Below are 26,624 nucleotides of genomic sequence, written 5' to 3' on the forward strand. Positions count from 1 at the left end.
CGTGGCATGGCACACGCCCCTGTCATGAGGCTTTGGTCTCCACGGCGTTCTAGCAGCAAGCCCGCCAACAAGATTCTCGTATAGGGGCGCCAATACTTCGTGTTCTTAGCTTCGTGCAAATTCTATTGCCCTACCATAACGAGAACAAGAGGCATCATTGGTGGCTCCATGTCTGCCGGAGAGCCTCGGAATAGCATCAGAATGTTACCAATAGATACAGTAGTAGCCTTTTTCGTATGCGCTCTGATAATGCGGCATCTCGCCAGCATCCTGGCAAATTGGTTTGGGCTTAGATCTCTCCTGTCAAAAAGTATCTGATATACAAAATTCCAAAATTGGGCCCTGACTGGATCCTTGAATTCGACTTTCTGGCATATGTTGATCTCAATGCCACCATCTATTCAGATACAATCAATTAGCTAGCTTGTACATACGATCTTGAGAAAGTTCATTTACCATTTGTTAGGGCGCAATTGGCGAGAGTTCATGGTCAGCCTTACTGGTACCAGCTGGAAGTCTATCTGCCTTGGCTGCAAAGACTATATTTGTTACGATGCAGTAGTGTCAAGTAGCTTACTTGAGAACCCAGCATACTTTTTCTGAACTTTGTTCCATACCTACGTAAGGAGGCGCTTGGGGGATATTCTAGCTCTTTTTCGTAATGACGTATTCGCATCTTAGCTGATAGCTTATGTTAGCAACAGACCAACCTCAGCAATAGACGGGAACCGTAGACATTGGCTGGATTCAGTTTTACCACTTTACTTGATGAGCCAGACAATGGTGAGACGTGCCTTGCCTGGAGACCAACGAGGACGATTGCGTGATGGCGCCAATCTCGTGGATTCCCACAGGGAGCCATAAATAGCTTGACGTCAGCTTCAAAAGGAAATACTACTCAATAAAGGCATGATGGGAAAGATTCCTACGCCAAGGGGGAGCATGATATACGGCGATGTTTCTGGTTTAGGTCACTGTTTAGCCCACTACCGCGTGGAATCCATCGTGTCCGGCTGTGAATGATTTCATGCAGAGGTACCAAGTGCTCCAGCAGATCAGATGAGATAAGGCTGGCAGAAGGCTGGCTGCGGCTTCCCTCTTTCTCGCTGATCTAAACGGCGTCCACGCCAAAGGAGAATATAAATAGAGTTATTCCGTGCCTTCCCATTTAATCGCCGGTCAGCTGGTATCTTATCTCCCCCCCGCACAAAAAATTCATCAAGGCCTCTCCCATTTCTTCCATTGCTAGAATTTCTCGTTTCCTTATCACAGAGCTGGCCAGCCATGCCCATGTTACCGATATCACTGGGCGACGACATATTCACTGGTTTTTCATTCAATCTGCCATACGCAAATCATGCCAAGAGTTGCTGTCGTCTTAACCAAAATACGCCATGGGTATGTCGACATCTGGTGGATCGTCGTCGTGGCGTCTGTTCCAACCCCAGATATGCTAGAAACGCCATTCCACCTTGCGCTTTGGCTTCTGACAGTGGCGCTGGTTTCCGAAGCCTCCCAACCCTAACAGAGGGGTATAGGTGCCTAGGGTCTAGGATGCAGACACCTCCGCGCAGTAATAGCCCGTGATAGACGGGGGAAGAATCCTTCTGCAATGCACGCGCGTCTACTGTCCCTGGTTTGGTCCAATCAACATGCATCAGCATACCGAGCCGGTGCTGCGTCTTGGCATCACAACAGCCATTCTATAACCCGTAGAGGGCCATCACTTCAATCAGGTGCCGCCCCCGGTTGGCTAAACTTGACTGCTGACAAGGACATCAGAGCTAGTCGTATCGACCCCTGCATTCTCCCTTGCAACCGCAACAACCTTGTTTGACGCCACGCAGCATGGCTTTGATTTGCGCCACGATTAGGTCCCCGTCGACATCCGAATCTCCATTGCAGACGGTGGCGGCTGGAAGGATCCAAAAACTCCCGCGGGACGCTGAGTAGCTTTCTCTATCTGCACGATATTAGCTGCGTCTCTCCCGCTAGACTGCTGAGCGGCCAGACATGAGTTGCTTGGCCACTGGTTCGAATCTCCGCCCCCCTTCTGCAACGTCCTCCAATGACAAATCGTTCCCTACGAGGGATACGCCATCATAATCGGGATGCGTGGTATTGTCAAGTTCCGACTGAGCCGAACTCCGAGAGGAATCCCCAGGCCATCACGCGGCAAAGCCCCTAAAGGTCATCCGTTTTCGCGCGGCTTATTATTACTACTTACTACTAGCGGTTGGGAGGGATTCTTTCAGCTCCTTGGCGCTACTGTGGGCTCGCCTGCAGCTAGTGATGTTCCTTCATACGTTAAACCTCATTTGGGCCTAGGCACACACCTACTTTTGCCGCTTGGATGTACCATGTTGCGAGTACAGAGAATGTACTATGTAGCCCCAGTATCGTTTCGTCTATACTGGGTGGAAAGTCGCCTTGTGTTGCAGTCTAGTTCTATACTCAAGATCTTGAGTTGAAGATTGGCCTTGGCTTCCTTTGCTGCATATATGGGCTGCCAATGCAGGCGCGCTGATCATACAAGTTTCGGAATGCCAAACCTATGTCATCAAATGCACGGCCTTACAAAATTATGCGGCTTTGAAATACTGATTTCTAGCGGAGAAGGAAGGAGAAAGGTTGACCACAGTGCAGGGGAGATTGGCAATAGATTGGCAGCTTGCTAGCAGGATAGACATTCATCTATCAAGCCGCTAATGCCAGTTTATATGGCAATTTCCGCATGTTGCCTGTCAAGCGCCTTTAGGACCTCGAGATAATTCAAGGATTCATACGTTTTCTCCAGCTGGTAAGAGCAACCCCAACCTCACTACTTCAAGTTCATGGCCACTTCAGAAGATCTAGCCTCCTTTTAACCGAATGATTTCGCTTTATCTAACCGACCAGAAATTCTCTCAATTTCCGCATAGATGGAGGCGAGCGGCTGAATAGCATGCCATACATCTCGAGTCATTTACTAATTTGACATGCCAGAAGCCCATGAATCCCCTTAGCGCCACCCATCTCGTTCAAAGGTGTAAGGACGTTGTGACAGGCCTTGATCAAGTCAAAACGCGTAAAGATCAGAGGTACAGCGCACTAATCTACCCGCGAATTTTCGATGAGGCATTATGGTGTAGCAGCTCCCTACACCAGGCGTTATTTTGGAGCCGCCCACTGCCGGCGAACATACGCGGAGGTGGAGATGCAGCGTACTTGTAAGTGTTAGTGATTCATGGAATATATGGTCTAAACCACCAACTAATAGAAATCCACAAGCCTTTCAGCAAAGTGGAATCTCGGCTTTGAGGGCTGGCTAGCAAAAAAAGACTGCTCCTAGCCTTTGAAATTTCCTGAAGTATATTTCCATTACAAGAAATGATCCTGCCGAGATGTAACAGAGCACAGGAATTTTGAACTACAGTTATGTTACGGTATCAAGCATTACTGAAGATTACTCTATACGGAGCGTGGAGTGCATCGATTCGCTACAGTACTTGAACTACTGTCTCTACCTAGTCTCAAGTGCGGGTGCGTGGAGACGGTTGTCATATTCATACTGGGGCTGTCCATGGAGCAGATCATTCCGGCCCATGCTAATTGGGCGCATGGTCTCAATAGCTGAACCCGCTAATTCGGATGCCTGGCAGGGATGTCGAGTCTGAAGCACAGCAAAGAAAAAGGTTTTAAGAATACACGAACCCCAAACTCAGATGGAGAGCGACCAAAAGAGGGGGGACTGAAGATGAAAACTTTGAGTTTTCAGAGAAGCAATCATTCCGCCAAGCTCAGATAATCGAAGCCGATGATCGATATCACAGCCGGTAAAGCCACGACTATAGCGACATCCGGACGACTCCCTGCTCACCGCGCCAAGGGCGCGCTGCGTCCTCGGGCCCCCAAACGCTGGGTCGGCATGGCTGAGCTTATCCGGCGATGGCTGCGGCTGGCGCTGGGAAGCAAGCCCGGGTTGCCACGGGTCCACAGGCCGGGGGAGTGGAGCTTTGGGAGGGGTGGATGGATTGTCAGCCCATGCGCGCGCGCTCTCGCCAGCGTTACAGACTCGGCGCGGGCACCAGAATCATCTGTCAAGATCTTACCCTTCGCTTATCCCTCGACGTCCTTTGATACGTCCTAAGAAGAGGACGTAAGCATAGCCAAGCCAAGCTTGGAATCATGCTCTGCGCAGACCACAAAGTACAGACTGCCGTTACTGCTGGACTCTGGTATAGGAGGAAGATTTCCGGTAGACCCGGCAAAGAAGAAGAGAACTCGACAAGCAACAGCTGTTTGGATACTTGTACAATCAACACATGACGTGATGCTCGCAGCGCCTAAGATCTCTCCGGAAGGAGGGCATGCTCTATGAGTTTGTCCTAGTTATTGTACAGTAGGTACTGGGCATTGCTTGCATGTAGCAAGTGTCTTCAGGCATCTTGGCCCCCGGAAGTGGCGGTGGTGGTGGCTCTCGCTCGCGAGGCTCTACGAGTTGAGCGTTCTGCCACCTCAGTTTGCTAGCTGTTGCTTTCATGTTATCTGTATCGACGGTGAAGCGCTGGAACAAAGGAGAGAGGAGAGATAGAGACAGCTCAGCTCAGTGACCCGGCTCGCATCGCTCCTGATACAGACGCATTCTACGAGTTCAGCGTATATTATATACGGAGCGGATGGGCATTGCCAACATAGAACGCGCCGGTTATGTCTATACGCAAGAGAGAGAGCACTCAATCGCGAGCAAACGGTATGGCTCAAAAGAAACGGGGGCCGCTAAAAGCAACTGATGCAGAGCAAGACCACCTGGGCGGTATCTTTTCTAGATCCTAGCTTGGACTGTGGGGACATGGCGGCGTCTGGCTTCGCAACTCGTACAATTTGCCAATGGGTACATTCCTATTACTGAGGCTATGAGCAGTAGGCAGCTAGCAGATGGATACTACTGCTTGAATCCGGAACATTATGGCCTTTGCCTGTTGATCCAGGAAGTAATCCGGTGCCGTATTGGCAGCCAGCCAATGCGGCGCTCTAGATCTCGAAAGAATCGGAGCGGAGGGGGCGACGAAGGGACGGCATAATGCACAGCCATGTGACGGGAGTGGCAGCCTGCAGAAGTTATGGAGAGCTGTCATTCAAGAAGCGTCGCACAACAGGGGCCTCGGTCGATTGGGTGCCAGGATGTGAACGAACGAGCTGACTACTACTACTCCGTTTTGTAAGAGTTAATGCAGGAGGCACTCGTACCCCGTTCCTGTACAATTACTAGCTGACCCTCCTAGTGAAAGCAGTTGTACTCCTGCAGGTATCCGGCGTTTGTCATACAGAGCACGCTTTGCCGCCGTTCAGCTCAGCCTACTCCGTCTTCTTATGACCTGAAGAAGACAAGGTGTGGCTTCTTGTGATTAGTATCAACCTGGGGATTTTCAAAGCTGCTAGAAACTCAAAGAGCATATCTAGCAGGTGAAATTGGGTTTGGGGGATGTTTTTGACTTTCCAGCACTTGACCAAGTACTCTATACATGGTCAAAGGCACTCTTCTTCGAGCGGGCAAGCAGGACTGGACCTAGCCTCTGACCAATAAAGTGCGATGACTCTGTACTCAGCATGCAATATGTACAATCTCAGCAGCAGGCCACTAGCGCCAGACTGACATTTTGGTGAGTTGCTATGCCTGGCCCTCAGATGCCATCATTGCGATGCATCCACAGTGCTCTCATACGCTACTTACGATGGGTTTATAATACGGAGTGCGATGAGTAAGGTACGAGCACCGCAAGTTTTATGTTGCCATGTTGGCATTCGTACATTTCTCAAGTTTCAATTGTGGGCTCCCAAGTTCTAGGCCTCTTACTAATGGTGTTTAGAGTTCTCCAGACCGTCATCGGTTGGACACTGTCTGCTTCGATCGAGCAAGTCATGACACTCGGTCCCATCAGCAGCAGTGACAAAGCAAAAAGGAAGAAGAAGAAAAAGAAAAGAAAAAGATATGAGCGTGTATCGAATGTGTATGGGCAAAGGTCACCCGTCTCTGACACATGATACAAAACGCAATGTAACTTTGTAACGCGGCATGCAGTTGCATGTGGCAGTACCTAACGAATGGTGGAAGACAATGCTACGGGAGCAAATGCCAAGTTAATTGTCTTGGGCGAAAGGCCAGGATCAGGGGACCCTGTTCTCCGTGCTCCGAACCGGGGGAGACGAAAGCGCAGATGCTCTATTACTAGTACCTACTCAGTACCTAATCGGAGTGGCCTCGAGTAAGGTACCAGCACTAGGCCGCTCAGGGTGCCTATTGAGCAGGTACTATGAACAGGTACTAATACTACCTCTATATGGTACGTACCGCAGAGACTAACCTGCAAAGACTCGAATTTGCGTGCCTCAATGACCAAGGTAAGAAAATATTGTATCTTCTGCTACCGAGCCAGAGGCCCGCCTTTGCCTTTTTGGCCAGATCAAAGAGGTGCTAGCCGAAGCAAATTTCATGGAATCGTCCTTGTCTGGCACCTACGTGTATCTCCCGTGTACTGGAGATTCCAGAGCAGCCATGTCGGCTCTTGCAATAAACCACGATCGACTAGGTAAGCATCAAGGGGGCGTCGGGACGGCTGCTCTGGATGCATGCTCACCAGGCTTGCCGGCACGGAGGCGCATCATGCATACTGGGTAGCATGTATGCAGGCTGGAGAAACTTCCCCTTGGCGCTGGGGGAGAATGAAAGATGAAAGGGGTGGAGGGGGGGATGGCAGAGTGAGCTACTTGGTCCTAGTGGGAGATGGCTGTGATGGTGGTGGTGGTAGTGGTGGTGGAAAAGAGGAGGAGTGCTGTACAGTACCTGCGGTGCTGGAGGCAGAGGCGTGTGGATATACCGGCCAAGTACCGCGCATGTAAGTGCTGAGTTCTGCGTTGCGGTGCGGTGCGGTGCGGTGCACGGAGTCGAGTCGACGTGCATGCCTGGTTGCGTGAGGGATTCCCAGATTGGATTGCTGGGGTTGCTGGGATTGCGTTCTTGGGCCGCGGCCGCTGGAGACATGTCTTCTGTTTCAAGGGCATCTCTGGGCGTATCCGACGAGAGAAGACGCTCGCGGCATGTCTAAGATTTGATTAGCACGGCCGGAGGACATGGCCATGACCCTGGGGTGCATTTCTCGGAAGGCTCGCAATGCGAACCGACTAAAGTATGTATGCGTGTCAGAGTGGGAATTTCCCAGCGAGGGCTCCACCGGCGGGTTTTGGAGATGCAAAGGATGCAAAGGTCTAATCGACGGCAAGTACAGCCTACAAGCTGCAACCGCTGGCCGGATGCTGAGTCGCGCCGCCTGGGCAAAGTATGGAATACGGGATGACAGCGAGCACTAAGGCACTGACTAAGGCAGAAGGCGAGCGCTTGCGGCTGAGAAGACGACGGTAGCGCAGAGCACGAAGGCGAGGACGAAGCAGCATCCGGATGGGCAGGACGCAGCGTGTTGATATCGCAGCAATTGGCACGGAGTACTCGGGCGTCTCGACTGGCGGCGCGCAAACGCGGCGCTGCGGCCTCGGCGGGCAAGGTCACGGCGCCGTGCGAAGAGGCAGCGCCCGCCCGAAACATTCCAAGCACCCCCATCACGCTCCAGGGATCCGAGCTCGACGCCGTTTTTGTCTCTCCCACCCCCCGCGGGCAGCACGTTCGTTGTGCCAAGTATCTGGCGAGTACCTGCCCGCAGCTGGCCGCGCATATGCTGGCATCGTCAAGGAGCGCTCCAAGCATGCATTTACGAGCAGCGGGTGGCTTTGCAGGGACGGTAACGGGACAAGCTGCGTGCCAGCCCTGCGGTCAAGCCAAGCTGCGGCCCTGTGCCGACTGCAACGACGGAGCAGGCCGGGAAGGGCTTCTCGCTCAGTCCATGATCTGACCCTCTGGCCATGGCACGCCCCTGCATCCCTCTGGCGCTGGCGGCACTCCCCCGACGGCAGCTGTGCCAGCCAGCATCTGGAAGGGCCAGGACAGCACGAGCGCTGAAGATCAGAGCAGACAAGAGATGATCCAGCTAGCTGCTAGACGGGATGGCTATCGGCTCAGCGCTGGGCTTCCGGATCCCTGGCCTGTTGCGTGCTCCACCACCTCTCCTCTTTTCTCCTGCTCTGGGTCTTGCTTCTGGGTCCTGCTCTGGGTCTCCTAGGCTTCTGGGTCTCCTAGGCTTCTGGGTCTGGGGCAGCCGGCCAGGCTATTGGCGAGAGCGTCCAAGGCTCCGCTTCAGCCCTCCAATCTAGCAGCGACTCGCGTTGCGTCCTGAAAGCGCTAGCCATACAGCTCTCGAACCCGAGTGACGGTAGTGCTACCTCGCACTCCCACATGCCCCGGCGGGCCCACGACCAGGATCGGGACATGACTGGGGGGGTCTGTCTTTTCAGGTCCCGTCCAGCACAAGGCCAAGGAGAAACAGCGCGTGGCTCAGCGAGAGAGAGAGATCCAGTCTTGGGACCCAACAGCCAGCTGGGGGTGGCCATCTAAAAATCCAGCCTTGGGACGCTAAAAAAGAGGCAGATGGAAAAAACTGCTAAGCTTCTCAGCCGTCGTCTCTGTAGCGCGTATACTGTCTGGTCTGGCTGCTTCGATCCCATATACTTGTGGGCAACCTGCGCCATACATATTCGCCCCAGAAGAACGCCAAAAACGACGCCGTCCGGAGCCACAGGCAAACCTTATTGACTCTGCTGTATTGTTAACCGCTCTTATCCAACTGCGCTATCTGCTCAACCTTCCGTTCGCAGCTGTATCGCTGAGAGGCCAAGGGAAACTTTGCAAAGACAAGTGAATAAAGTCCGGCCGGCACCCCCATCCCTTTGCGCCTTCCGCATATCCCAGAGATACGCCGTCGTTCTTGTTGCGTCGTTGCCAGGACGTCGAGTGCGAAAACATCAAGGAATCGTGTAAATCTGGGCAAAATCGAGCAAAATCGAGCAAAATCGAACTTGACAAAGCTAAGTTCGGATAGGCCGCCGCCATGGACGATACGTCTCATGACAATAACCCGCCACCAAGCTTTTCCTCACGACGACCTGCAGCTGGCGCTCTGCCTACCTTCTCTCTCCCTCCACCGCAGCCCGAAGTCTCCAGCATTGACGACCCGTCCTCTCGGCCTCGCACCTTTTACAACCTTGGCAAGAGTCTCGATCTGAACCCTCCTGCGTCTGGAACAAGTGATGGGCTGAGCCCCAGCCTGTCGAGTGTGCACACGAGCAGTTCGCAAAGTTCACAGGCCCCCGCCAGCATGCAGCAGTATACATACAGCGGCCACGTCCACGGAAGCTGGCCAACCCCAAGCAACTCTGCGTATAGCGTCAGTTCAGGCTCGGCACAGCAACCTGCTCCTATGCAGAATCCCGGTGGATCGTCCTATCCCGTCAATCCCGCCAACGGCACTCAGCCGCCTCTGGGAACAGCTCCCTATGGCGGGCGGTCATCATCGATGTATAGCCAGCCCGGCTTGCCATACGGGAACCAGCGTAGTTCGCAGTCTCCGGCCACTGGGGGAGATGGACTATCAGCTCAACCATACGACCACCACTCGTTCCAGTCCTCTGCAGGCCAGGACGGCCACTCTGGGAACTTGATGGCTGCTCCCCACGTCACACAAGCGCCGGGGACCTCCAACTCTTCCGCCCATGTTGACTCTTATACGCACAGCAGACCTTCCATTAGCGGGCCGAGCTACTCCTCCTCATCGGCCCCTCAGCATCAGTCGAGCTTCCCCTACGCGACCCAACCCGCGCACCCGAGCCATTCGCCCACCGGGGCAGCGTCACTTCCTAGAGGCTTGGGATCTCTCTCCGGCCAGCAGCCTCTCCCGTCCATGGCACATCCCGGCTCCTACAGGTCCTATCAAACGTATCCACCGCTGTCAACCATGGGTGGGCCTGTCATGTCCAACATCCACCAGCCTGGCAGCCAGCTCTCGATGATTCCTGGCAGTATGGTTCCCGCTGGATACGGTGCTTCTGCTATGATGTATTCGCATCCGCCGCCGCAGCCACAGTCAGAGCGCCCGTTCAAGTGCGATCAGTGTGTCCAATCTTTTAGTCGTAATCACGATCTGAAGCGTCACAAGAGGATCCATCTTGCCGTCAAGCCATTTCCATGCACGTTCTGCAGTAAGAGCTTTTCACGGAAGGATGCTCTCAAGGTATGCACATGTGTCTACCATGTTCACTTGGCTATTGACAAGTTACTAACATGCACGATAGCGTCACCGATTAGTCAAAGGCTGCGAGAACAAGAGCCACGAGAATCAGGTAGCGGCTGAGAACGGAGGTAGCCGTGGTGGGGAGATTGATGACGATGCCAGGAGAAACTAGGTAGTCGCGCATACAGGATTGGAATTGGTATTGGTGTTAAGATAAGGACCGGAATTGGAATTTGGGACTGGGATTGGACTGGGACTGGGACTGGTTTCTACTACTTCTTGTCATACTGGAAATTACGGTTTTATGGGACATAGGATACGGGTTATATGGTTTACGGGACTTTTTTTTTTGGTGTTTTTTGGTTTTTTTTTCTTTTTTGTTTTCTGCCGTTAGAAGGCAGGACGGTATGGAATGGGAGGGAATGGGATCACAGCCTACGGGCAAAAAGGAGGCTACTCTGACAAGAGCCACTGATACGGAACTGTTTATTGGCTTTGATTCTGTTATGCATATTTATGTAATAGGGGGTTGCGTTGCGGAGATGCTGCAGTGTGTAGTAGTACATAGTAGCAGCAGGAAATCTTTTTTCTTCAACCAATAAAGCACACGACTACAAGGATCTCGGCACTTGAGCTCCGTAAAGCAGAGACGATTGTAGTTCCCAGGCAAAGAGCAGGGAAGGGCACAGTAGAGCGGCAGAGCAGAGCTGAGAGCGAAGACTGGCGCTTCGGAAGCGAAATGAATCAATAATATCACGAGAGAAAGTTTCCTAGTGATTTGTCTGATGGTGATTTTCTGGTGTCATCTTTGGATTTTGGGTTTCTGACCAATGTGAAGCTATTCTCGGGATCAATGCAACATTTCCTTTCTTTTCATACGCAGGTAAGAAACCATATGCTTGGGATTAAGATCAATTAACTCGCTTTTTTACTCTGACCGGGCGCCAGACTAACGCAAGCCCACGGCAGAGGCGGTAACGCGGCTGAAGGACGAGAGACGGGGGCTGAAAAAAAAAAAACCGAAAGGGAGGGAGGCGCAAGCAGGGGGGGGGAGTGAGTGGCGCCCCCAAAACCTTTTTGCCTCTCTTCTTTTTGTTTGTTCTGTTTTGGGGGTTGTTGGTGAGCTGGTATAGTGGGATTGAGGGTTTTTGGAAAGAAAAGGGGGTAGGAAGTGTTTTTTCTTTTCGCTTTTTTTTTTTTTTGGGGGGGGGGGAGTGTGTGTGTGGCACGAGACAAGCAGGGATGAGGATGGGCTGTTCTTTGTGTGTTTTTGGGATGTGTATCTTGGAGGATGTGAGGAGTGGGTGGCTTTTGTGCGGGTTTCCCGGTTGAAATTTGGGAGTTTGGGAGTTTGAGGATTGTTAAGTGGTGTTTTGTACTGGATACTCGGCACAGTGGATTGTCTACCGGGAGAAGGGGAGATATTGACGAGACTACACGCAAAGAGAAATAGCTGGTAAGAAGATGAGGGGCCAGGATCTGTTGCATTTCTGGTAAGTATTCTTGCACAATGAGAAAGTACACGTTACGACATTCCTTTGCAAGCAAGACGAAGAGGAGACTTGAGACATGCATTGCATTGTACAGGCAAGGGAGGTAAGCGGTAGGTGGTGCTACCCACGAAAGCACTCTATAGATTAAAAGGAAAACAGAAAAAGCGTGCTCTACGCTCGTGCTACTTGTACGTATATAGGAGCGATATGGAGTAGGATCTAATATACTGGTCTGTTTGGTTTCAAGCCCGTGAGAGAGACAGAAGACCAGGATGTATTTACTGGTTTTGATTTCGACTTGGTTGTATGAGAGACAAAGAGAGAGAGAGAGTAAGCTCAGGTTTGATTGCATTGGATGTGTCATGAGTGCATACGTTGCTTGCTCCTTGCGATATAGTCTGCTGCGGCTGAGAGCGGGATATACAGGTACCCTTGAAATGGATCCTAGTTGAAGATGTCAACGATTACGGGGGGGGGGGGGCTGCATGGACTACCTGGTGCTAGTTTTGGGCGATCCCGTGTGTGCTGATGATGCGGAATACGTACAAGTATCCAGTCATGCACCCAATCACCATTTATCGAATATTGTCCTTTGGGTTAGTAGTAGCAGATGTAGTGTACGGTGGCTGGGATCCAAACAAGGGCAAGGCACATGGCAAGGTCACTAGCGAGTCTCAATCAGCCTCACGATTGTGCCTATTTCCATGTAGCTACATGTTAGTTTCGTTCCCTCCGTTACTTTACCTGGTTCTTGACTCAGTTCAGGCCTACAACTTAGCAGAAGTAAAATAGAAAGGACCACTTGCAAGGTTACGCCTCAGCTCATGACCTTGAGTCTCAAACAGGGTATAGGATTGAAGAAGAGAGAAAAGCTGAGTTTTTTTACATTTGCATACATGGCTCTGAGCTGTGCTGCCACACACCGGACGTTGTGAGAGGCCAGATTAGTCGAGGAGTGCGTCTTGTGGTGGTGTGCCAGCTGGGACATTGGCTTACTGTGCTTCCTGGATTCACGGAAAAAGAGAAAATACGAAGAATGTACGTAGATTTATATACATATATATTATTTATATATGTATGTTTGACATGTGCCGTTCATGATTCTGCTTCTATAGAAGCGGCGCAGAAACGGACTCTGCTCAAGACACATCCATCACTTATACCGCAACAAAGCCACGCGCCATTCAAATCAAGCCGTTTACCGGGATTTTCTTTCTCTTACAAGGATCAAAAGACGCCTCATCAATGACATGCTTGTTTTTCCGACTCGCCTACTCCTCGCATATGCTCCAGCCCAGCCTCTCATATTACATTGTCCCAGCCGCACGCACGACAGACACTTTTTGTGCAAATCCGTAACACCACATGAGATGGAGATGCACACGCCCCCCCATTGCCAGCTTCTACAAAGGCACGAGTACTGCTACTGGATGCTACTACTATCATCTACAAGTACACTAGTAGACAGTAAAATGAGCACAGCCGCTTCGCTAAAATCGCCTTCTTGTCTCCCCTCCCCCTTTTTTTTTTCTTCGTGTTGCCTTGACGCCGCCACCTCCTTTGCGGCTGGGATCTTATCAGCCCCTCTCTACAAGGTTAAAGAGTCATACGGTAAACCATATTTAAAAATAGAAGTAACAAGCATTTTTCTAAAAACTTAGACAAATGTCAACTAATGTATTTCATATATCTAGGGGGGGGTTAATGTGGTAGAAGAGAAGGCATCCCGCAGATCGGTAAACGGCGACGGGATACAACGTACAACAAAAATCAAAAGCGGGAAAGGTACAAGGTTCGGGTCGATACGCGCGCCGCGGATGGCTGCATAAATGGCTGCATATTTTTTTGTGGCGACTGTGCGCTACAAGACGTGTGTGACCTACTGACTTGAGGCTTTTTTTTTTGTCAAAGCGTAGGTACTGAGGTTGTGCGGCTTTGCCTTATTCAGACGGGAAGAGAAGGCCATGCCTCGTTCAAAGATACATGTAGTAGGACTGACAATGGTGGCCTTTGTTTTGTTTCTTCGATGGGTGTTTGTGTAGAGATGGTAAAGCCATCTTATAAGCCGTGACACAGATATTGGCCCGTTTGGGATGCTTACATGTAGCGGTTTACTGATTATGGGATGAAGTTGCTATTTTCAAGCATTTACTATGCACTAGGTATTTTTGAGCAGGGGTCTTTGGACAACATGGGATTCATCACATCTGCCAGTGTAGCAGCGAGTGTGGACTTGCGTTTTGCGTTTACCGAAACGATACCGACGATTAAAAGTACTCGGGCCCGAACCAGTTCCGGATTTTCAAACCTTTATTGGGTGGTTATAAAAGTAAAGGGTGGTTGTGATTCGCCTGGGTGTATCCTTATTAGAGATTAAGAATAGCTCGAGGCCAGGGGCGTGGACGTCGAACATTGGATAGCCAACTCCATTGCATTTATTAGGCGAGAGGCAAGTTCAAAAAAGACAAGAATACCGAAAGTAGCTGCAAATTTTCAAAAAGCGATACTACGTCAGACCTTTCCCTTCGTCGTAGGTATTTCTTGCTGAGGGCTTTTATGGAGTTTGTACCTTTCAAGTATAAATTTAAATCTTTCAGCAAAACTATTTATACGAATAGGATACAGGCATCAATTACAATTAACAGGCCATAGATATGACTTACTAATAGTTTATACGAGATGTGGGAAGGAAAGTTTCTGCAGAGCATACTCTGAGCTACTGCTAGGTATCACCAAAGTCCATGACAAGTAGGTGGACGAAAACGTCAGAGTGAGCTATTACTCTCCACTACAAAGGATTCTTCTATAAACGGCGCTCATCAATCGCCCAAAAATAACATGCATTTCGTCATTATACAAAAATTTAATTCGTCACGCTTCTCTACGCTTAAATGTCATATTCACCTCGCCAAAAGTCATGATAAATGCGTCGACCCCCTTCTCAAAGGTGGCGCCATCCTCCCCAGGAGCAAAGTCAAAGTCAAACGTCCAAACGAGCCTCGCAATCACCTGACGAATGTCCATCAAGGCCATGCGCTTTGCTATGCAGCCATAAGGGCCTAGTGAATGGGACAGATTAGCGATGAAACGGGCCATTTTTTATCGCAAGTGCGGTACGTACCAGTTGAAAATGGAGCAAACGCATCCTTGTTCTTAATCATGTCTGGGAATTGATACCAGCGCTCGGGAATGAATGAATTGGCATCTGTGTATACATCTTCATCTGTTGCAGACACTCGTCATTAGCAAACTGCTACAAGACACAGACTGGGTCAAAGCTTGCTCTCCTTCAAAAGACTTACTTCTGCCGATTGCATACTGCGGGGATATAACAGACATGCTCCCCGGGATGTAAACGTCATCAATCATGATGCCCTCACTGGGTGTTTGGCGATATACCGTTGTTGGCACAGGGGGGTAGAGCCGAAGCGACTCATTAATCACTGCGTTTAGATGCTCGAGACGCGCCATCTCATCTTGAGTCGCTATAATTTGTGAGTTGCGGACAAATGGCGCCAGCTCCTGTCGTAGCTTTGTAATATGCTGCGGATGCTTTGCAAGCAGGCGTGTGATGGAGGTCAAGCTCGCAGCCGTTGTGTGACTAGCATTCTGTCAATAAAATTCTTGCATTATAACCATTCCAAATCCATGTCATCTCACCTCCCTGCAGTGATTACAAGCTGAGAGTCTCCAGTCAATAAATTTGCCTCTTCAGTGGTAGGCTCCCTTCCTTCCAGCGGCTTCAGGAGTGCCGTCATGATGTCGGGAACATCCGGTTCGTGCTTCATCCGAGCTTGGTATCTCTCTCTGCAAAAGTCGACAAACTCGAACCAATCCTTTGACAATGCGGGGATGCTCATTCCAAGCACCAGGAGCCACACTGGGAGATGGAGCCCAAGAGGCACAAATCCAGCTTCCAGCATGGCGATGGCTCGGTGGTTTTGAGAAGTCTCGAGCATATCAAACGGCTTGCCAAAAGCGAGATCGCCCATGACATCGAAGCTATAAAAGTGAAACCATCTGGCCATGTTCATCGGCTGGCCATTAGAAGCAGCAATCTTGTCAAACAGCATATCACGATATTTTTGCATCCGTTGCTCATACCCCTTCAATGCCTGATCGCCAAACGCCTGGCTCCACACACGGCGGCGGCGGTCATGCTGAGCCTTGTCACGAAAGATGTGAACCGATGTCATGGGCAGCGTCATGTCGTAGTGAGGATCTTTCCTGCATTTCGAGTTGAGCCCGTGAAAGGCATTGACGGCTTTTGGATCGCGCACCGACAGCTCGGATGGGCCAATCCGTACATATGGGCCGTATTTGTCATGGAGCGCAGCAACTTGTTGCCATCCATTGAGACGTCGGAAGTGGCATATCAGCCAACCAGTTGAAATGCGAGCGCCGATGGGGCCTGGGAACTTGTTGAGTGGGTGGAAGAAGAGCCTGTATGTGACGAGACTGGAGTAGAGGCCGAGAAAGAAGCATCCGTGGGCTTTTGCTGATGAAATGATGGCTGATAGCCAGTCTGTACTGGGCGTTTTGACAAATATAGGCGACCAGTTGAAGATGGACACTGCTAGAAAAGATGCTGTCGCGGCCAGAATGTAGCGGAGGGCGTGACGATGATGTTCTCCTCGATTCAAGTACAACAAGTGAGTCGCAACGCCACCCAGGGCCGCCACAACGTCCATGTAAGGCGCCGGCATCGCGCAGTCCCTCATACAGTCCAACAATGAATGAAGAGAAGAGCCAAAGTCTTTGGCGTCGTCAAGGTTTTAAGTCTGGCTAGTAGTCAATGGTGTTTTATTGGTTGCACGTGCCTCAGCCTCGCCCTGCAGAAGGGTTGAACACACGTCACGCCGCCATTCGCTTCACACCAGAGGCCGGATCCAGCATCGAGAAAGCAACTGCCGTGCCACTTGGCATTGTTTGTTTATACGTTGTATCCAATGGGATATCAAGCAGACTATCGCAAGAGGCTTTTGAGCCCTATGCGAGTGGGTGACAGAGCAGACTTCCCGGCGGAGTGGCACCGTATTACACTCATTCGCCGATCGGAGATACCAGAGGGTCGGTCCTACAAGCATGTAAGAACTATCGTTTCGAAAGCCAATGCTAGACAGGTAGCAATTCTCGACGGCGTAATGCTCTTCTCTAGTTCAAGTGTAGCACACTTACAATTGGTATATCACGGACGCTAAATCGGGAGCTACATGAATACGCCCTGAACCGATGCACACATCCACATTCGGCAACTGCATGCCGATAACCGCATCCTCCAAGAATAGAAGAATCAGGACGAATCGCGGCCGTCAACATGCGGCTCTGCGGCACATCTTGCAGGTGTAACAGCAGCGGCCATGGATATTGCTTCAATGCAATCACCCAGTTGACCTGCTCACGTGATTCGTCAGGCTGCGAACAAGAGTTGCATTCATGGGGCATTCATGGGGCTTGCATGCTGGGCTGGATTAGGCAGCAATTTTCATTGTTTCTCGGATTGAATGAGTTAGATCAGCCCTACGTGCACATGGATTCTAATCAATTAAATTCTCCGAGTCTATTTGTCTACTTTCCAAATGTGGCTCTCGGAAAGGATCCTCCCATATTCGGCCACGATGCTAGAGTCGCTCGTCTTTTACCCAGCAGCGAGAGCTTTGGAGCACTTCAGCTGTGGAGAATAGCCGAGTTACAAGATGAACTGCTTCGGATCTCTGCAGTGATGGGAGACAAAAAGGATACAACTGAAGAAGATGGAAGAGCCATCGATGAGGCTTCATCAGCCTGTGGTAATTGAAATGTTCTGTTTTCCTCACCTGCAGCGGCTTACTCATCTACATTGCTATCCAGCCGAAGCCATTCGGAACTATGAGACTCTGTCCGATAATGCAGCCCCTACCGTTCCACACAGCGCTATTTTTATTCCTCGCTGCAGGCATTGAACATGACGTCCCCTTCCAATAGCTACTTTGCATCAATACTGCCTCCCTCGTTTGAATGCAAGAGAGAGTACCATCACAGCATGACGGTATGAATGTGAGAAACGGCGTCATAGACGAGGCAATAGGGCCCGTTGGCTTCCGTGAAATCGACCAAGCAGGGCGCATCCACCGAGCAAAGAGGAAGGCCTTTACGACACGCGGAATCTTTGCTCTGCTTGGGGAAATCTCGCTGATTGGCCCCATCCTCATCATGACGCTTCATGCGTCGACCAGCACAAACCTCATCACCGTATCGGTGGCGACCTTAATCTTTGCTCTAGTCATGAGAGTGCAGATTGAGGCTGCGATGGCCTATGCTTTGCTCCTGGACAAATCCCGATACAGCCTCTTGGCACCACAGCCCGAGCTCATAACATCGGCCCATGTAAAGTATAGATATAAAAAAAAACAAGTCCAAGGAGCTGAGGATAAATCGGCCAGCCTCATCGTCAAGGCTCTCAAACAAGCGCACATCTGCAGCGCAACACGCGTATTCCGAAAACAGAAAACAGCCCCAGCGCAAGTACTGCAGGTACCTCCCCCTCAGCTGCAAGTACCGCTACCTCAACAGCGACCTCGAGCTAGAGCTTTGGGTCCCACCCAGCCAAAACATTGGTAGCTCTATACTAATTGTTTGATTTGCGTCCATTTGCGCACGATAAACCAAAGGGAGAGAGCGGCGAGAAATGGGCCTGGAAAACTGTGAGTTGCGCAGGGTCAAGAACCGCTACCGGTCGATCGGGTCGGTTGAGCGAGTTTTTAGTCATGAAACAGACCATTGAGAATGCTCGTTTCCACGAGAGCGAATACTGGGTAATGTGGAAATACTGGGGTCATTATCAAACATGCTCGATAGGGCAGTTCATGAATAAATACTTGAATAGAGCTCATTCATTTTACATCAGTTTCATTCATCTACAAATACCCAAGACGAAAATTATACAAACAATCTCGAGCTGCTGCTTAGAAGAATTCACACACCTATATATTCTCCGCTGTCCTGGCTGTCCTGGCCTCGGCCTTTTCCCCATCTCCACCGGTTTTCTCAAAAAATCGTGCTTTAAATAGCCATTAGCACGAGCACCAACAAGCGGGTCGTTTGTCCACTGCAGCTAGCGGGCGTTTACTCGTTCTTCGATACATAAAGGCGGAGTGGCAGCTCTTGCGTTTCGTTGATATCCCAAAGTTTCCGTCACACTCTCTTCGAGCTCAAGGTCTCACAAGATCAAGCATTGGGCAAACCCGTTTGTTTATACAACACGTGTACGGAGTACACAAATAGAACGGGCGTTTCCGTTGTCTAGATGTTTCTCTTTCCTTTCGCTTTCTCCTCCTTCTAGAAGGTCGCAATCCCACCAAAAAGAGCAACACTTGTTCTCCAGCAAGAAAAACAAGACACCATGAACGACATGAGCGGCATGGACGACTCATCGAGCAGCTCCAACTCGAGCAGCTCCTCCATGAGCACGGGCATGGCAATGACGTTCCAAACCGACATTCGAACCGCCCTCTTCTCCACCGCCTGGACGCCCCAGAACGCGGGCACCTACGCGGGAACCTGCATCTTCCTCATCGCCCTCACAGTCATTCTCCGCCTGATCGTGGCCTACAAGACCTACCAGGAGCGCGTCTGGGCTGACCGAAACGCCCAGCGACGCTTCATCGTCGTCAACGGCAAGGAGCCCATGTCGGAGCGCCTGTCAAGAGATCCGGACGCGAAGCAGATGACCATGATGCTCTCGGAAAACGGCGTCGAGGAAAAGGTCCTGGTGGTGGAAAAGAAGCACCACGCGGTTTCTCCTTGGCGATTCAGCGTGGATCCTCCCAGAGCGGCTTTGGATACAGTCATTGTCGGCATTGGATATCTGCTGTGAGTTTTTTTTTCCTCTCTTTTCTACATACATGACACATGACACTCAAAACTGACTTTTTGTTTTTAGCATGTTGGCTGTCATGACTTTCAATGTCGGCTACTTCATGTCCGTCCTGGGCGGCACATTCCTGGGGAGTCTCCTTCTCGGCCGTTACGGCGGCATCCCTGGCCATTAAGAGTCGCAATTTACGACGACTTTGTACAAACGGCTTTTGCTCTTAATTTCTGTACGACGATCACGACATCAGCATTGCAATGGGCGGTTATGGCTTCTTTTTTTTATTTTCCCCCAAATCATCTGTGGATTTTACGGATGGGGCGTTACGGTGTTTTCTGGCCATTTGGGCCAAGGGGGACTACATTCAGGAGACGGGGAGAACAGGATGAACGGGATACCAAAAAAAATATCGAGCCGCAAGGGAAGGGCAGTGGTATGGATTAATTCATCAATAAGGCACAAAAACACAGAAAATATTGAAATATTCCTCAATGGCTTGGAAATCACAAACATCTAATCTTCAGCACATTCCAACTGCGGTCGTTGTATCCAAAACGCTGCATGTCACTCAAAAGTACCCCGAGTATCCGGTACTTCCGCCCCGTACCTCGCGCGCAAGCTGATTAAAAACCTTCTCAAACTTGCTCAACAGTGGTTCGTTGCCGAAAGCGGTAAAGCTTTTCTTTTTCTTCGTTCGAACTGAGAAAAGTCACGTGATGGTTCACCGGAATGCTGGGTCTCAGTTGCTTACGTCAGACCAGTAGAAACGATTTGGAGCTTCGAATTTGGGTTATCGTCATGTTCAAATCATTTAAAGTCGAGCTGAGTACCTGTATACAAAAATGGGTGCTATTATTAAAGACGAGTGCAGTATGTCCCCAAAAAATCATGTTATTAGAGAGATTTTTCGTCTGAAGATATGCCAGTACTGCTACAGTTGAAAACCTACATCTTCGTAACAACGTACAGTATCCTCAACGCAAGTCACCAATGAGAGCATCTCCAAAACCAGCAACCAGATTTCTAAAAACCGCTGAATTAACGTTTTGTACGAGTTACCATCATGCAAGACAGGCATCAAAAAAACTCGCTACACTGACCATCCACGCCTCAGTTCTCCCTCTTACGGTCTTGTCGAACGTGTGTACTCCGTATGAAAATGAACAAAGCACCAAATCTCATAACCAACACAACACACCTCCAAAACTTCAAACCCCCCACTCACCCTCACTTACAACCAACACCAAGATCTAACCAACAACACAGCCCTTTCCTCTTTTAAAAAGAAGAAGAAGCAAGACGTTCCGAGAATCGTAGCCTCCCGCCCAAGTTCCCGGAATCGCCCTATCAACCAAAAACCGTCCAAACGTAAAGGAAAAAGATATTCTCAATATAACCAGAAGATTAAAAAAAAAAAAAAAAAAGTAAATAAATATCACAACACTCATTTCTTCCAAAAGCAGCAAAGAAGAAAAAGAAAAAATTCCCTATTCCCTATTCTGTCTCTCTCCCAAAATCTCCCAATCACATCCTCCCCCCTCAACCAAAAAAGGCAACCCATCTTCCCCAATCCAGGATAGATACACCAAGTATGGCAAAGGACGGACCAGAAAAAAAAAATCTAATCACCCGAAAAAAAAAAAAAAGAGGGAGCATGAATAATGGCACGCGCCCGGCTGGGCCCGCCTCTCCGCTTCAGCTAAGGGGGGTCAGAAAATTGCCTATTCAAGCAGTCTCGCAGGGCTGATCTATGCCAAAACGTGTGTAGTAGGTAAGGGAGACGGTTTTTTTTTTTTGTCTTTTCTTCTAACCTCAAAGAGGCCATTTGGGAGATCGCGAATCTTGCTTCTCCGTGCCGCGCGCACTGACTCGATCTAGTGGGTTGGAATCTGGGGATGGGAAAAAGAGACAATTCACAGTTACATTGAAACATACTTCATTAGCATCGCAGGAAATAGAAAGGAGAAAAACCTCTGTTGTTCGGCAAGCTAGATTCATCAAATCGTCTGATGTCCTTATCGTTTTTTCCTGCCATCAACAAATCATGCCCTCGTGTGTCCATTATCATCCGCCCAGCATCATTCTGCCCTCCCTCCCATATCCGCTTCCAACCTCCCAAAGTCCAAACCTGCCCAGACCTGCCACCTAAAAGTACCAACCTAATTCCTGAGATCGCTGTGCCTCAGCCTGAGGGATGCCGCATCTCGCTCAAACCATGCCCTAAAGCTGGAACCCTCCACGTCAGTAGCGAGATCTGAGAGAACTCTCTTTCGCATACAAGACTTCAAAATTCTTGCACAAAAGGCCGCCGCCAACGTCCATTCTTGTCGTAATCGATACAGTGCTCAGCCCTCCTTTAACACACGCCGTAGACGCTTCAAAACGAGAGGTGCCACAGATACAAAAACGCCTCTAAACCTTTCCGGGACTGAGAATATAAAAGGGTAGATCTTGGCAGAGTCAGCGCAGCAAAAAGGCTGCACATCTTCTTGGTGTCCTGAGTTGGATCCTCTTTCCCGGTGGAAATAAAAAGGCATCAACGTCCGCGTAGCTCCAAAATTTGAAACATCGAAAAGAAGTCGAAGTGAGAAAAAAAAACTTGGTAATGTGGGAAAGCGCAACATTGAGTGTAAAATAAAATAAAAAGAACAGATATGGAAAGCATATCAACACGTCATCAACGCCGAACTAGAACATTTGCATAATGTTGTAGCAACATCCTGGAGACGACTCAAGGCCCGAGAAGATCTCCAAGGGTTGTTCAAGGCTGGGCATAAGCGATTGCAAGCTTTAGCTTACAGTATGTCCCCATAGTCATGATCCTACTATGACTGATGATGAGAGCTGGGAGGCATTCCTGGCTGCGGAGGCATGCCAGAGCCATAAGCCTGGTTACGCTGCACATAGCTCTGATATGCCAGAGCTTGCTGAGGATCCATGGGCATACTAGGCGGCATGTAGCCTCCAGGGCCCATATGAGGATTCTGGGGCATGCCAGGGCGGCTCTGCGGTGGCAAATGGCTGGGAGGCTCTTCAGGAGAGTCGACTTGGTCACCACCGTCCACTCCATTTTCACTGCCCGTCGCGGGCTCAGGTGCGTTGAGGCATGCCTATTGAACAAACCGATCAGTAACAAGGTCTCGAAAAGAAGGTGGGTGAATGCGTGAAGAGGGTCGTTTGGCAGCTGATTTGTCGCACAATATCCAGCTTCCCTGGTAGAGGAAGGATGGGGGCAAAGGGAAAGACATTTCGGCATGGCTCGCAGCAACAGCCTTTTGACTAGAATTGCATACCTGGATCAAATTCTTGCCCTCGGCCTTGGTAACAAGCGGCTGGAGCTTGGGGGTCGTAAAGGTATAAACCAGGCCCGTCTCGGAGACGACCAGCAGGAGAACTTGAGTGCCTGTCAGGACAGATAACTCATATGCCTAGAGTAGAGAGAAGATTCATCGTTAGCTGTGGAGCTCTGGTGCGAGTAAAGTTCGGATCCAGCGGAAGGCCAGAATTGACAGCAAGTTCTTGATCTGGTCGGTGGCGCGCGCGCGTTGACCAAAACAAGACAGCTTGGAGAGAGAAGGTATTTTTTTTTTTTTTGGTGGTTGAAGAGGGGAGCAAGCTTCGACTCGTGTCCAAAGTGATTGCATCAGCACATACCTTCTTCATGATGCCCGCCTTGCGCTTGGAAAAGGTGATGTGACGCCTCGACTTATCGCTGATGAATTTGATCTCTATCTTGCGGCGCTCACGACCGCCCTTATCGTCGTCGTCGTCGTCGTCGTCGGCGGCCGGGCGCTGTCGCTTGACGCCGCGGTTCTCGTTGTTCGCGTTGTTGCCATTGCCCACCGAGTGCGCGTCGTCCAGGTCCGCGGGCGATGTCTGGTCGTGCTGGTCGGTGATGTCGGCCATTGTCGAGAAGGGAATCGCGGTTGCAACTGCGACGGCGACTATAAACTGCCAATGCCAATCCTAATCCGAATCCAATCGTCGTCGACTTGTATCACACGGCGCTGGAAAAGGCAACGAGTGGTGGAGATACTGCTTTGAGCGTGGTGCCGATGGATCTATACTGGATCTGGCGGGTTTTTTCTGCTTGGGCGGAGAGGGACAGGCGGTAGAAAAAGGGAACTTGGCCTTGGGTGGCAGAGGGGCCCTAATGCCGTTTAGAGGTGCTGGAGAGAGCTGCGAGCACGGCAGGAGGCCAGTGGGAGGCGGCGGGTGCGCACGGTGGCGGTGCGAAACAGGTGGGCAAGCGGGCAAGAGGCGCGGAGAGCGAGAGGAATCTAGCGGGTGCTACTGGTGCCATCGCTGCTTTAGTACGCCCAGCCTGCGCCTGCCCCGAGGACCCCTATGCCGAGCGCTAGTGCTCTGTCGGGGCGCTTGCAGGCCGGAGGGGTTTTAGCTGGCGTGGAGCGGGTGTTTTTGTGAGCGCGGCTGCGTGAGGATTTGGCGATGCGACATGGCCTGGGCTGTCATTGTCAACGCTAGCCTGCTGCCGGTGCCAGCCTGCCAGACGCCTTTGGCTGCGCAGAAAACAGGACGCGGGCGGCATAACGCGGCGTGGCTCCTGATAGCACGGCCTAGCTTGGCTGCAACGCCCAGCGCAGCGCCAGCTTCGGCGCTCCAAAGTTGGCACCCGGCACCGAAGAAAAGAGCGGGGCTGCGAAATAAAGTCAGCATCCGGGCGGGGCCCTACCGTGCAGACAGGCGCGCGTCTCGGCACTGTATTAGCCCGGCTCTCCCAGCCTTCATGTTCTGTTCTTGCACTTGCAGAGAGACTCGACACCAAGCGGTGGATCAGCAAAGCTTCCATCCCATATGGGCCGATTAAGGACATGTATGCACTCCGTACTCCGTGCAGCAGTCTCTTAAAAATCACGCGTTACTAATGCGTAGAAGCAGATGGATGCCCGGTACAATGTGCAGCGCTTGTACCAGATACAGTGTAATGCACAGTGTAATGCATCTATCTCTTTGTTTGCATGCGGATGACAGCGTACAGTACAGGCAAAAACAAGCACAGGTGGCCCGCTCGGTACAGTACTATCTTGGCCCCCTCTCTCGCACTCGCCTGTCGTGCTGGTTCGATCTTCACTTTGCCGTGTCTGGACGCGCGAGCTAATAATACGAAGCATCTAGACAGAAACAAGAAAAGATGATGCGCTCAACTAAGGTTAGAGGACAAGGTAAAAGGATAAGGCAGGCCAGGTAAAGTGATGATGAGATCTACGGGACGCTCGCGCCGCCTCTCCATAACGACTAGCCTCCCACCCACTGATCAGACGCAGGGAAATTGACTTTGCCCTTTGTTCTCGTATTACGGCACGCCAGGAGCCACTCTGGATGGCTTCCGGGTTCTGGGTGCTCCGTATCCCACACCGAAAGCGAAAGCGGTCGAATCTTGATTCGCCCAATCAAGCCTCTGTCTCTGCGTCTCTTCTTGTCTGCTCTCTCAACGCTCTGCTTTCGTCACTTGACCCAGACTGTGACTGTGGATGGCTGCATCAGGATGGGATGTCGTTGGCTCGCTTGCTTGCACTTCCACTTCAGCCCTCAGGGGTCAGAGGCTGGACTCGCTTCTCGACCGTCATCCTCCATTCTTTAGCCATGTGCAAACCTGGCACGCACATTGTGACCGTCAGCAGCGAACAGGGCCTCCACTCCGATGGTGTCTTGCTGCAGACTGGTGGTCGGCAGATGCAGCAGGGGAATCCGGCATCCTATTGATCAGAACAACGGCTGAGCATTAGCACCCGTAAGCACGCGGTGGAGTTTGTCCCAGGACGCTTTCAACAGAGGCGTCGAGATCAGGGCGTCACGCAAGTACCGACACGCGGCAGCTCTATCAGAATTGCGTGCGAGCTTTGCCCAGGGCGTGTTGCATATGCAACAACAAGATACCTGGGAGCCTTATCACGGAATTGTAAGAAGGTGAGACCTGCCTTTGACGGCTCGCCGCTTATTCTCAATTACCCCCTGCCAGGCTTCGATTTTCGGAATTGCTAGCACGGCGCCGAAGAAGAAAAAAAACACTGCAGAAAAACGCTGCAGAACCGCGCCGCAGGAAGCCCCTGCGTACTGCATGAATGACATGATAGCTTTCAGGTGCAGCCGCGGCACCGCTGCTATTTTGGCGAACTTTTGTCTAGCCCTTGGTCCTATCACACTACGGAATTGCTCCGTAAGTGCCATTCTTCCACTTTTCTTCGTGAAATTAGGAGGGGAGAGACGCGGGCGAGAAGGAAATACAATGGAGCAGCTGAATGGTTGCGAAGTGCCGTTGCTGCTCCATTCCAGATGCCCAGTAATGCTATTCTTATTTTGATGGCTACCAGCAATCTGATGAGTGCCAGTCATGGGGCTGGAAGGGTTTCACCTTTTTACGGGGAAGCGACGCGTGAGGGCTGACGCGAGGCCCTGGACCTTGTTTGTGCTGCTCTGCCGTTCTCTTGGTTCCATCTCTCGTATGCGTACCTATGGGATGGGATGCTGCAGACAGGTACCTCGAGTACTTTAAAGCGCGTGCCACCAATATTGCAGACTGCGAGCATGTCCACATCGAGCTGACAAACACGGGCCATGCCAATGTACCACTACGGCCCACAGACAAACAGAGACACTGCCGACTTACTGATACTGTAGTACTCCGTACATGCCAGCTCGATGCAATCATTGATGCAATCAATGATGCAGATAATCGTCCCCCCCGAATCCGTCCTAGCGAGAACCGTGCTCTCGATTCACGCGGATACAGTGGCAGCACCGCAGGGCAAGGCAGCGCCCGCCCAGGCCTGCACTGTCTGTATATCGAGCTGGGGGCCGCACAGCAGCCAGGACACCTTCATTTTGCGTCGCCTGCTCCAAGGCGCGCCAAGTTCGCAGCGGCTGTCAGAAAAGCTTGGGGCAGCAGCAGAAATGGGGGCCATTGCCACTTTAGGCAGCTAACGCAGCAGGGCTGGCCACAGTGCGCGAAGGATTCTCCAGCCACCACGGCCTACCGAATTGGGGTTCCACCAGGCTATATGGCCGCGGCGAATTGCAAACTGCCTGAACAGCATGGGCATGTGCTACGCGCTTGTCCCCGGAGCGCTGATGTGATGGACTACAGCATATACAAGTACTTACTGT

At 51.0% G+C, this 26,624-nt stretch overlaps 10 protein-coding genes across 10 annotated transcripts; 7 read left to right on the forward strand and 3 right to left on the reverse strand.

Moving 5' to 3' along the window:
* Positions 1-2,111: 2,111 nt before the first annotated feature.
* Positions 2,112-3,311, forward strand: TrAtP1_008904 (uncharacterized protein; the record flags this gene model as incomplete). The annotated part of the gene is made up of 5 exons (XM_066114091.1): positions 2,112-2,190; positions 2,778-2,800; positions 2,986-3,080; positions 3,148-3,209; positions 3,271-3,311. The coding sequence occupies 5 exons, from the start codon at positions 2,112-2,114 to the stop codon at positions 3,309-3,311; spliced, it is 300 nt and encodes a 99-aa protein (XP_065970184.1).
* Positions 3,312-3,796: 485 nt separating this feature from the next.
* TrAtP1_008905 (uncharacterized protein) lies at positions 3,797-5,443 on the forward strand (the record flags this gene model as incomplete). Its single annotated transcript, XM_066114092.1, has 1 exon — positions 3,797-5,443. The coding sequence occupies one exon, from the start codon at positions 3,797-3,799 to the stop codon at positions 4,127-4,129; it is 333 nt and encodes a 110-aa protein (XP_065970185.1). The 3' UTR covers positions 4,130-5,443.
* Positions 5,444-6,613: 1,170 nt separating this feature from the next.
* Positions 6,614-7,021, reverse strand: TrAtP1_008906 (uncharacterized protein; the record flags this gene model as incomplete). Its single annotated transcript, XM_066114093.1, has 1 exon — positions 6,614-7,021. One exon carries the CDS (start codon positions 7,019-7,021, stop codon positions 6,614-6,616), a length of 408 nt encoding a protein of 135 aa, XP_065970186.1.
* Positions 7,022-7,110: 89 nt separating this feature from the next.
* TrAtP1_008907 (uncharacterized protein) lies at positions 7,111-7,347 on the forward strand (the record flags this gene model as incomplete). The annotated part of the gene is made up of 1 exon (XM_014087099.2): positions 7,111-7,347. One exon carries the CDS (start codon positions 7,111-7,113, stop codon positions 7,345-7,347), a length of 237 nt encoding a protein of 78 aa, XP_013942574.2.
* Positions 7,348-8,975: 1,628 nt separating this feature from the next.
* On the forward strand, positions 8,976-10,326 carry TrAtP1_008908 (uncharacterized protein; the record flags this gene model as incomplete). Its single annotated transcript, XM_014086375.2, has 2 exons — positions 8,976-10,154; positions 10,216-10,326. 2 exons carry the CDS (start codon positions 8,976-8,978, stop codon positions 10,324-10,326), a joined length of 1,290 nt encoding a protein of 429 aa, XP_013941850.2.
* Positions 10,327-14,423: 4,097 nt separating this feature from the next.
* TrAtP1_008909 (uncharacterized protein) lies at positions 14,424-16,984 on the reverse strand. The gene is made up of 5 exons (XM_014086405.2): positions 16,826-16,984; positions 15,308-16,724; positions 14,950-15,248; positions 14,769-14,870; positions 14,424-14,706 (listed from the first exon to the last, which is right to left on the reverse strand). Exons 2-5 carry the CDS (start codon positions 16,366-16,368, stop codon positions 14,519-14,521), a joined length of 1,650 nt encoding a protein of 549 aa, XP_013941880.2. The 5' UTR covers positions 16,369-16,724; positions 16,826-16,984; the 3' UTR covers positions 14,424-14,518.
* Positions 16,985-17,226: 242 nt separating this feature from the next.
* TrAtP1_008910 (uncharacterized protein) lies at positions 17,227-18,459 on the forward strand. Its single transcript, XM_066114094.1, has 2 exons — positions 17,227-17,436; positions 17,498-18,459. Exon 2 carries the CDS (start codon positions 17,645-17,647, stop codon positions 18,245-18,247), a length of 603 nt encoding a protein of 200 aa, XP_065970187.1. The 5' UTR covers positions 17,227-17,436; positions 17,498-17,644; the 3' UTR covers positions 18,248-18,459.
* Positions 18,460-19,028: 569 nt separating this feature from the next.
* TrAtP1_008911 (uncharacterized protein) lies at positions 19,029-19,677 on the forward strand (the record flags this gene model as incomplete). Its single annotated transcript, XM_014087101.2, has 2 exons — positions 19,029-19,498; positions 19,569-19,677. The coding sequence occupies 2 exons, from the start codon at positions 19,029-19,031 to the stop codon at positions 19,675-19,677; spliced, it is 579 nt and encodes a 192-aa protein (XP_013942576.1).
* Positions 19,678-22,324: 2,647 nt separating this feature from the next.
* TrAtP1_008912 (uncharacterized protein) lies at positions 22,325-23,405 on the reverse strand (the record flags this gene model as incomplete). Its single annotated transcript, XM_014087306.2, has 3 exons — positions 22,325-22,609; positions 22,793-22,927; positions 23,154-23,405. 3 exons carry the CDS (start codon positions 23,403-23,405, stop codon positions 22,325-22,327), a joined length of 672 nt encoding a protein of 223 aa, XP_013942781.1.
* Positions 23,406-24,839: 1,434 nt separating this feature from the next.
* TrAtP1_008913 (uncharacterized protein) lies at positions 24,840-25,223 on the forward strand (the record flags this gene model as incomplete). Its single annotated transcript, XM_066114095.1, has 1 exon — positions 24,840-25,223. The coding sequence occupies one exon, from the start codon at positions 24,840-24,842 to the stop codon at positions 25,221-25,223; it is 384 nt and encodes a 127-aa protein (XP_065970188.1).
* Between the last annotated feature and the right edge of the window lie 1,401 nt (positions 25,224-26,624).

Source organism: Trichoderma atroviride, chromosome 4 (genome assembly GCF_020647795.1).
Source record: "Trichoderma atroviride chromosome 4, complete sequence".
NCBI classification, from domain to species: Eukaryota; Fungi; Ascomycota; class Sordariomycetes; order Hypocreales; family Hypocreaceae; genus Trichoderma; species Trichoderma atroviride.

What these genes read in the sequence shown, in the direction of transcription:
- TrAtP1_008909 (XM_014086405.2), bottom strand. Translation starts at nt 16,368, where the DNA reads ATGAGGGACTGCGCGATGCCGGCGCCTTACATGGACGTTGTGGCGGCC. An exon ending in CTTGTAATCACTGCAGGGAG is followed by an intron (nt 15,249 to 15,307) that starts GTGAGATGACAT and finishes ACAGAATGCTAG; the next exon opens with TCACACAACGGCTGCGAGCT. An exon ending in GCAGTATGCAATCGGCAGAA is followed by an intron (nt 14,871 to 14,949) that starts GTAAGTCTTTTG and finishes TGTCTGCAACAG; the next exon opens with ATGAAGATGTATACACAGAT.
- TrAtP1_008910 (XM_066114094.1), top strand. Translation starts at nt 17,645, where the DNA reads ATGCAAGAGAGAGTACCATCACAGCATGACGGTATGAATGTGAGAAAC.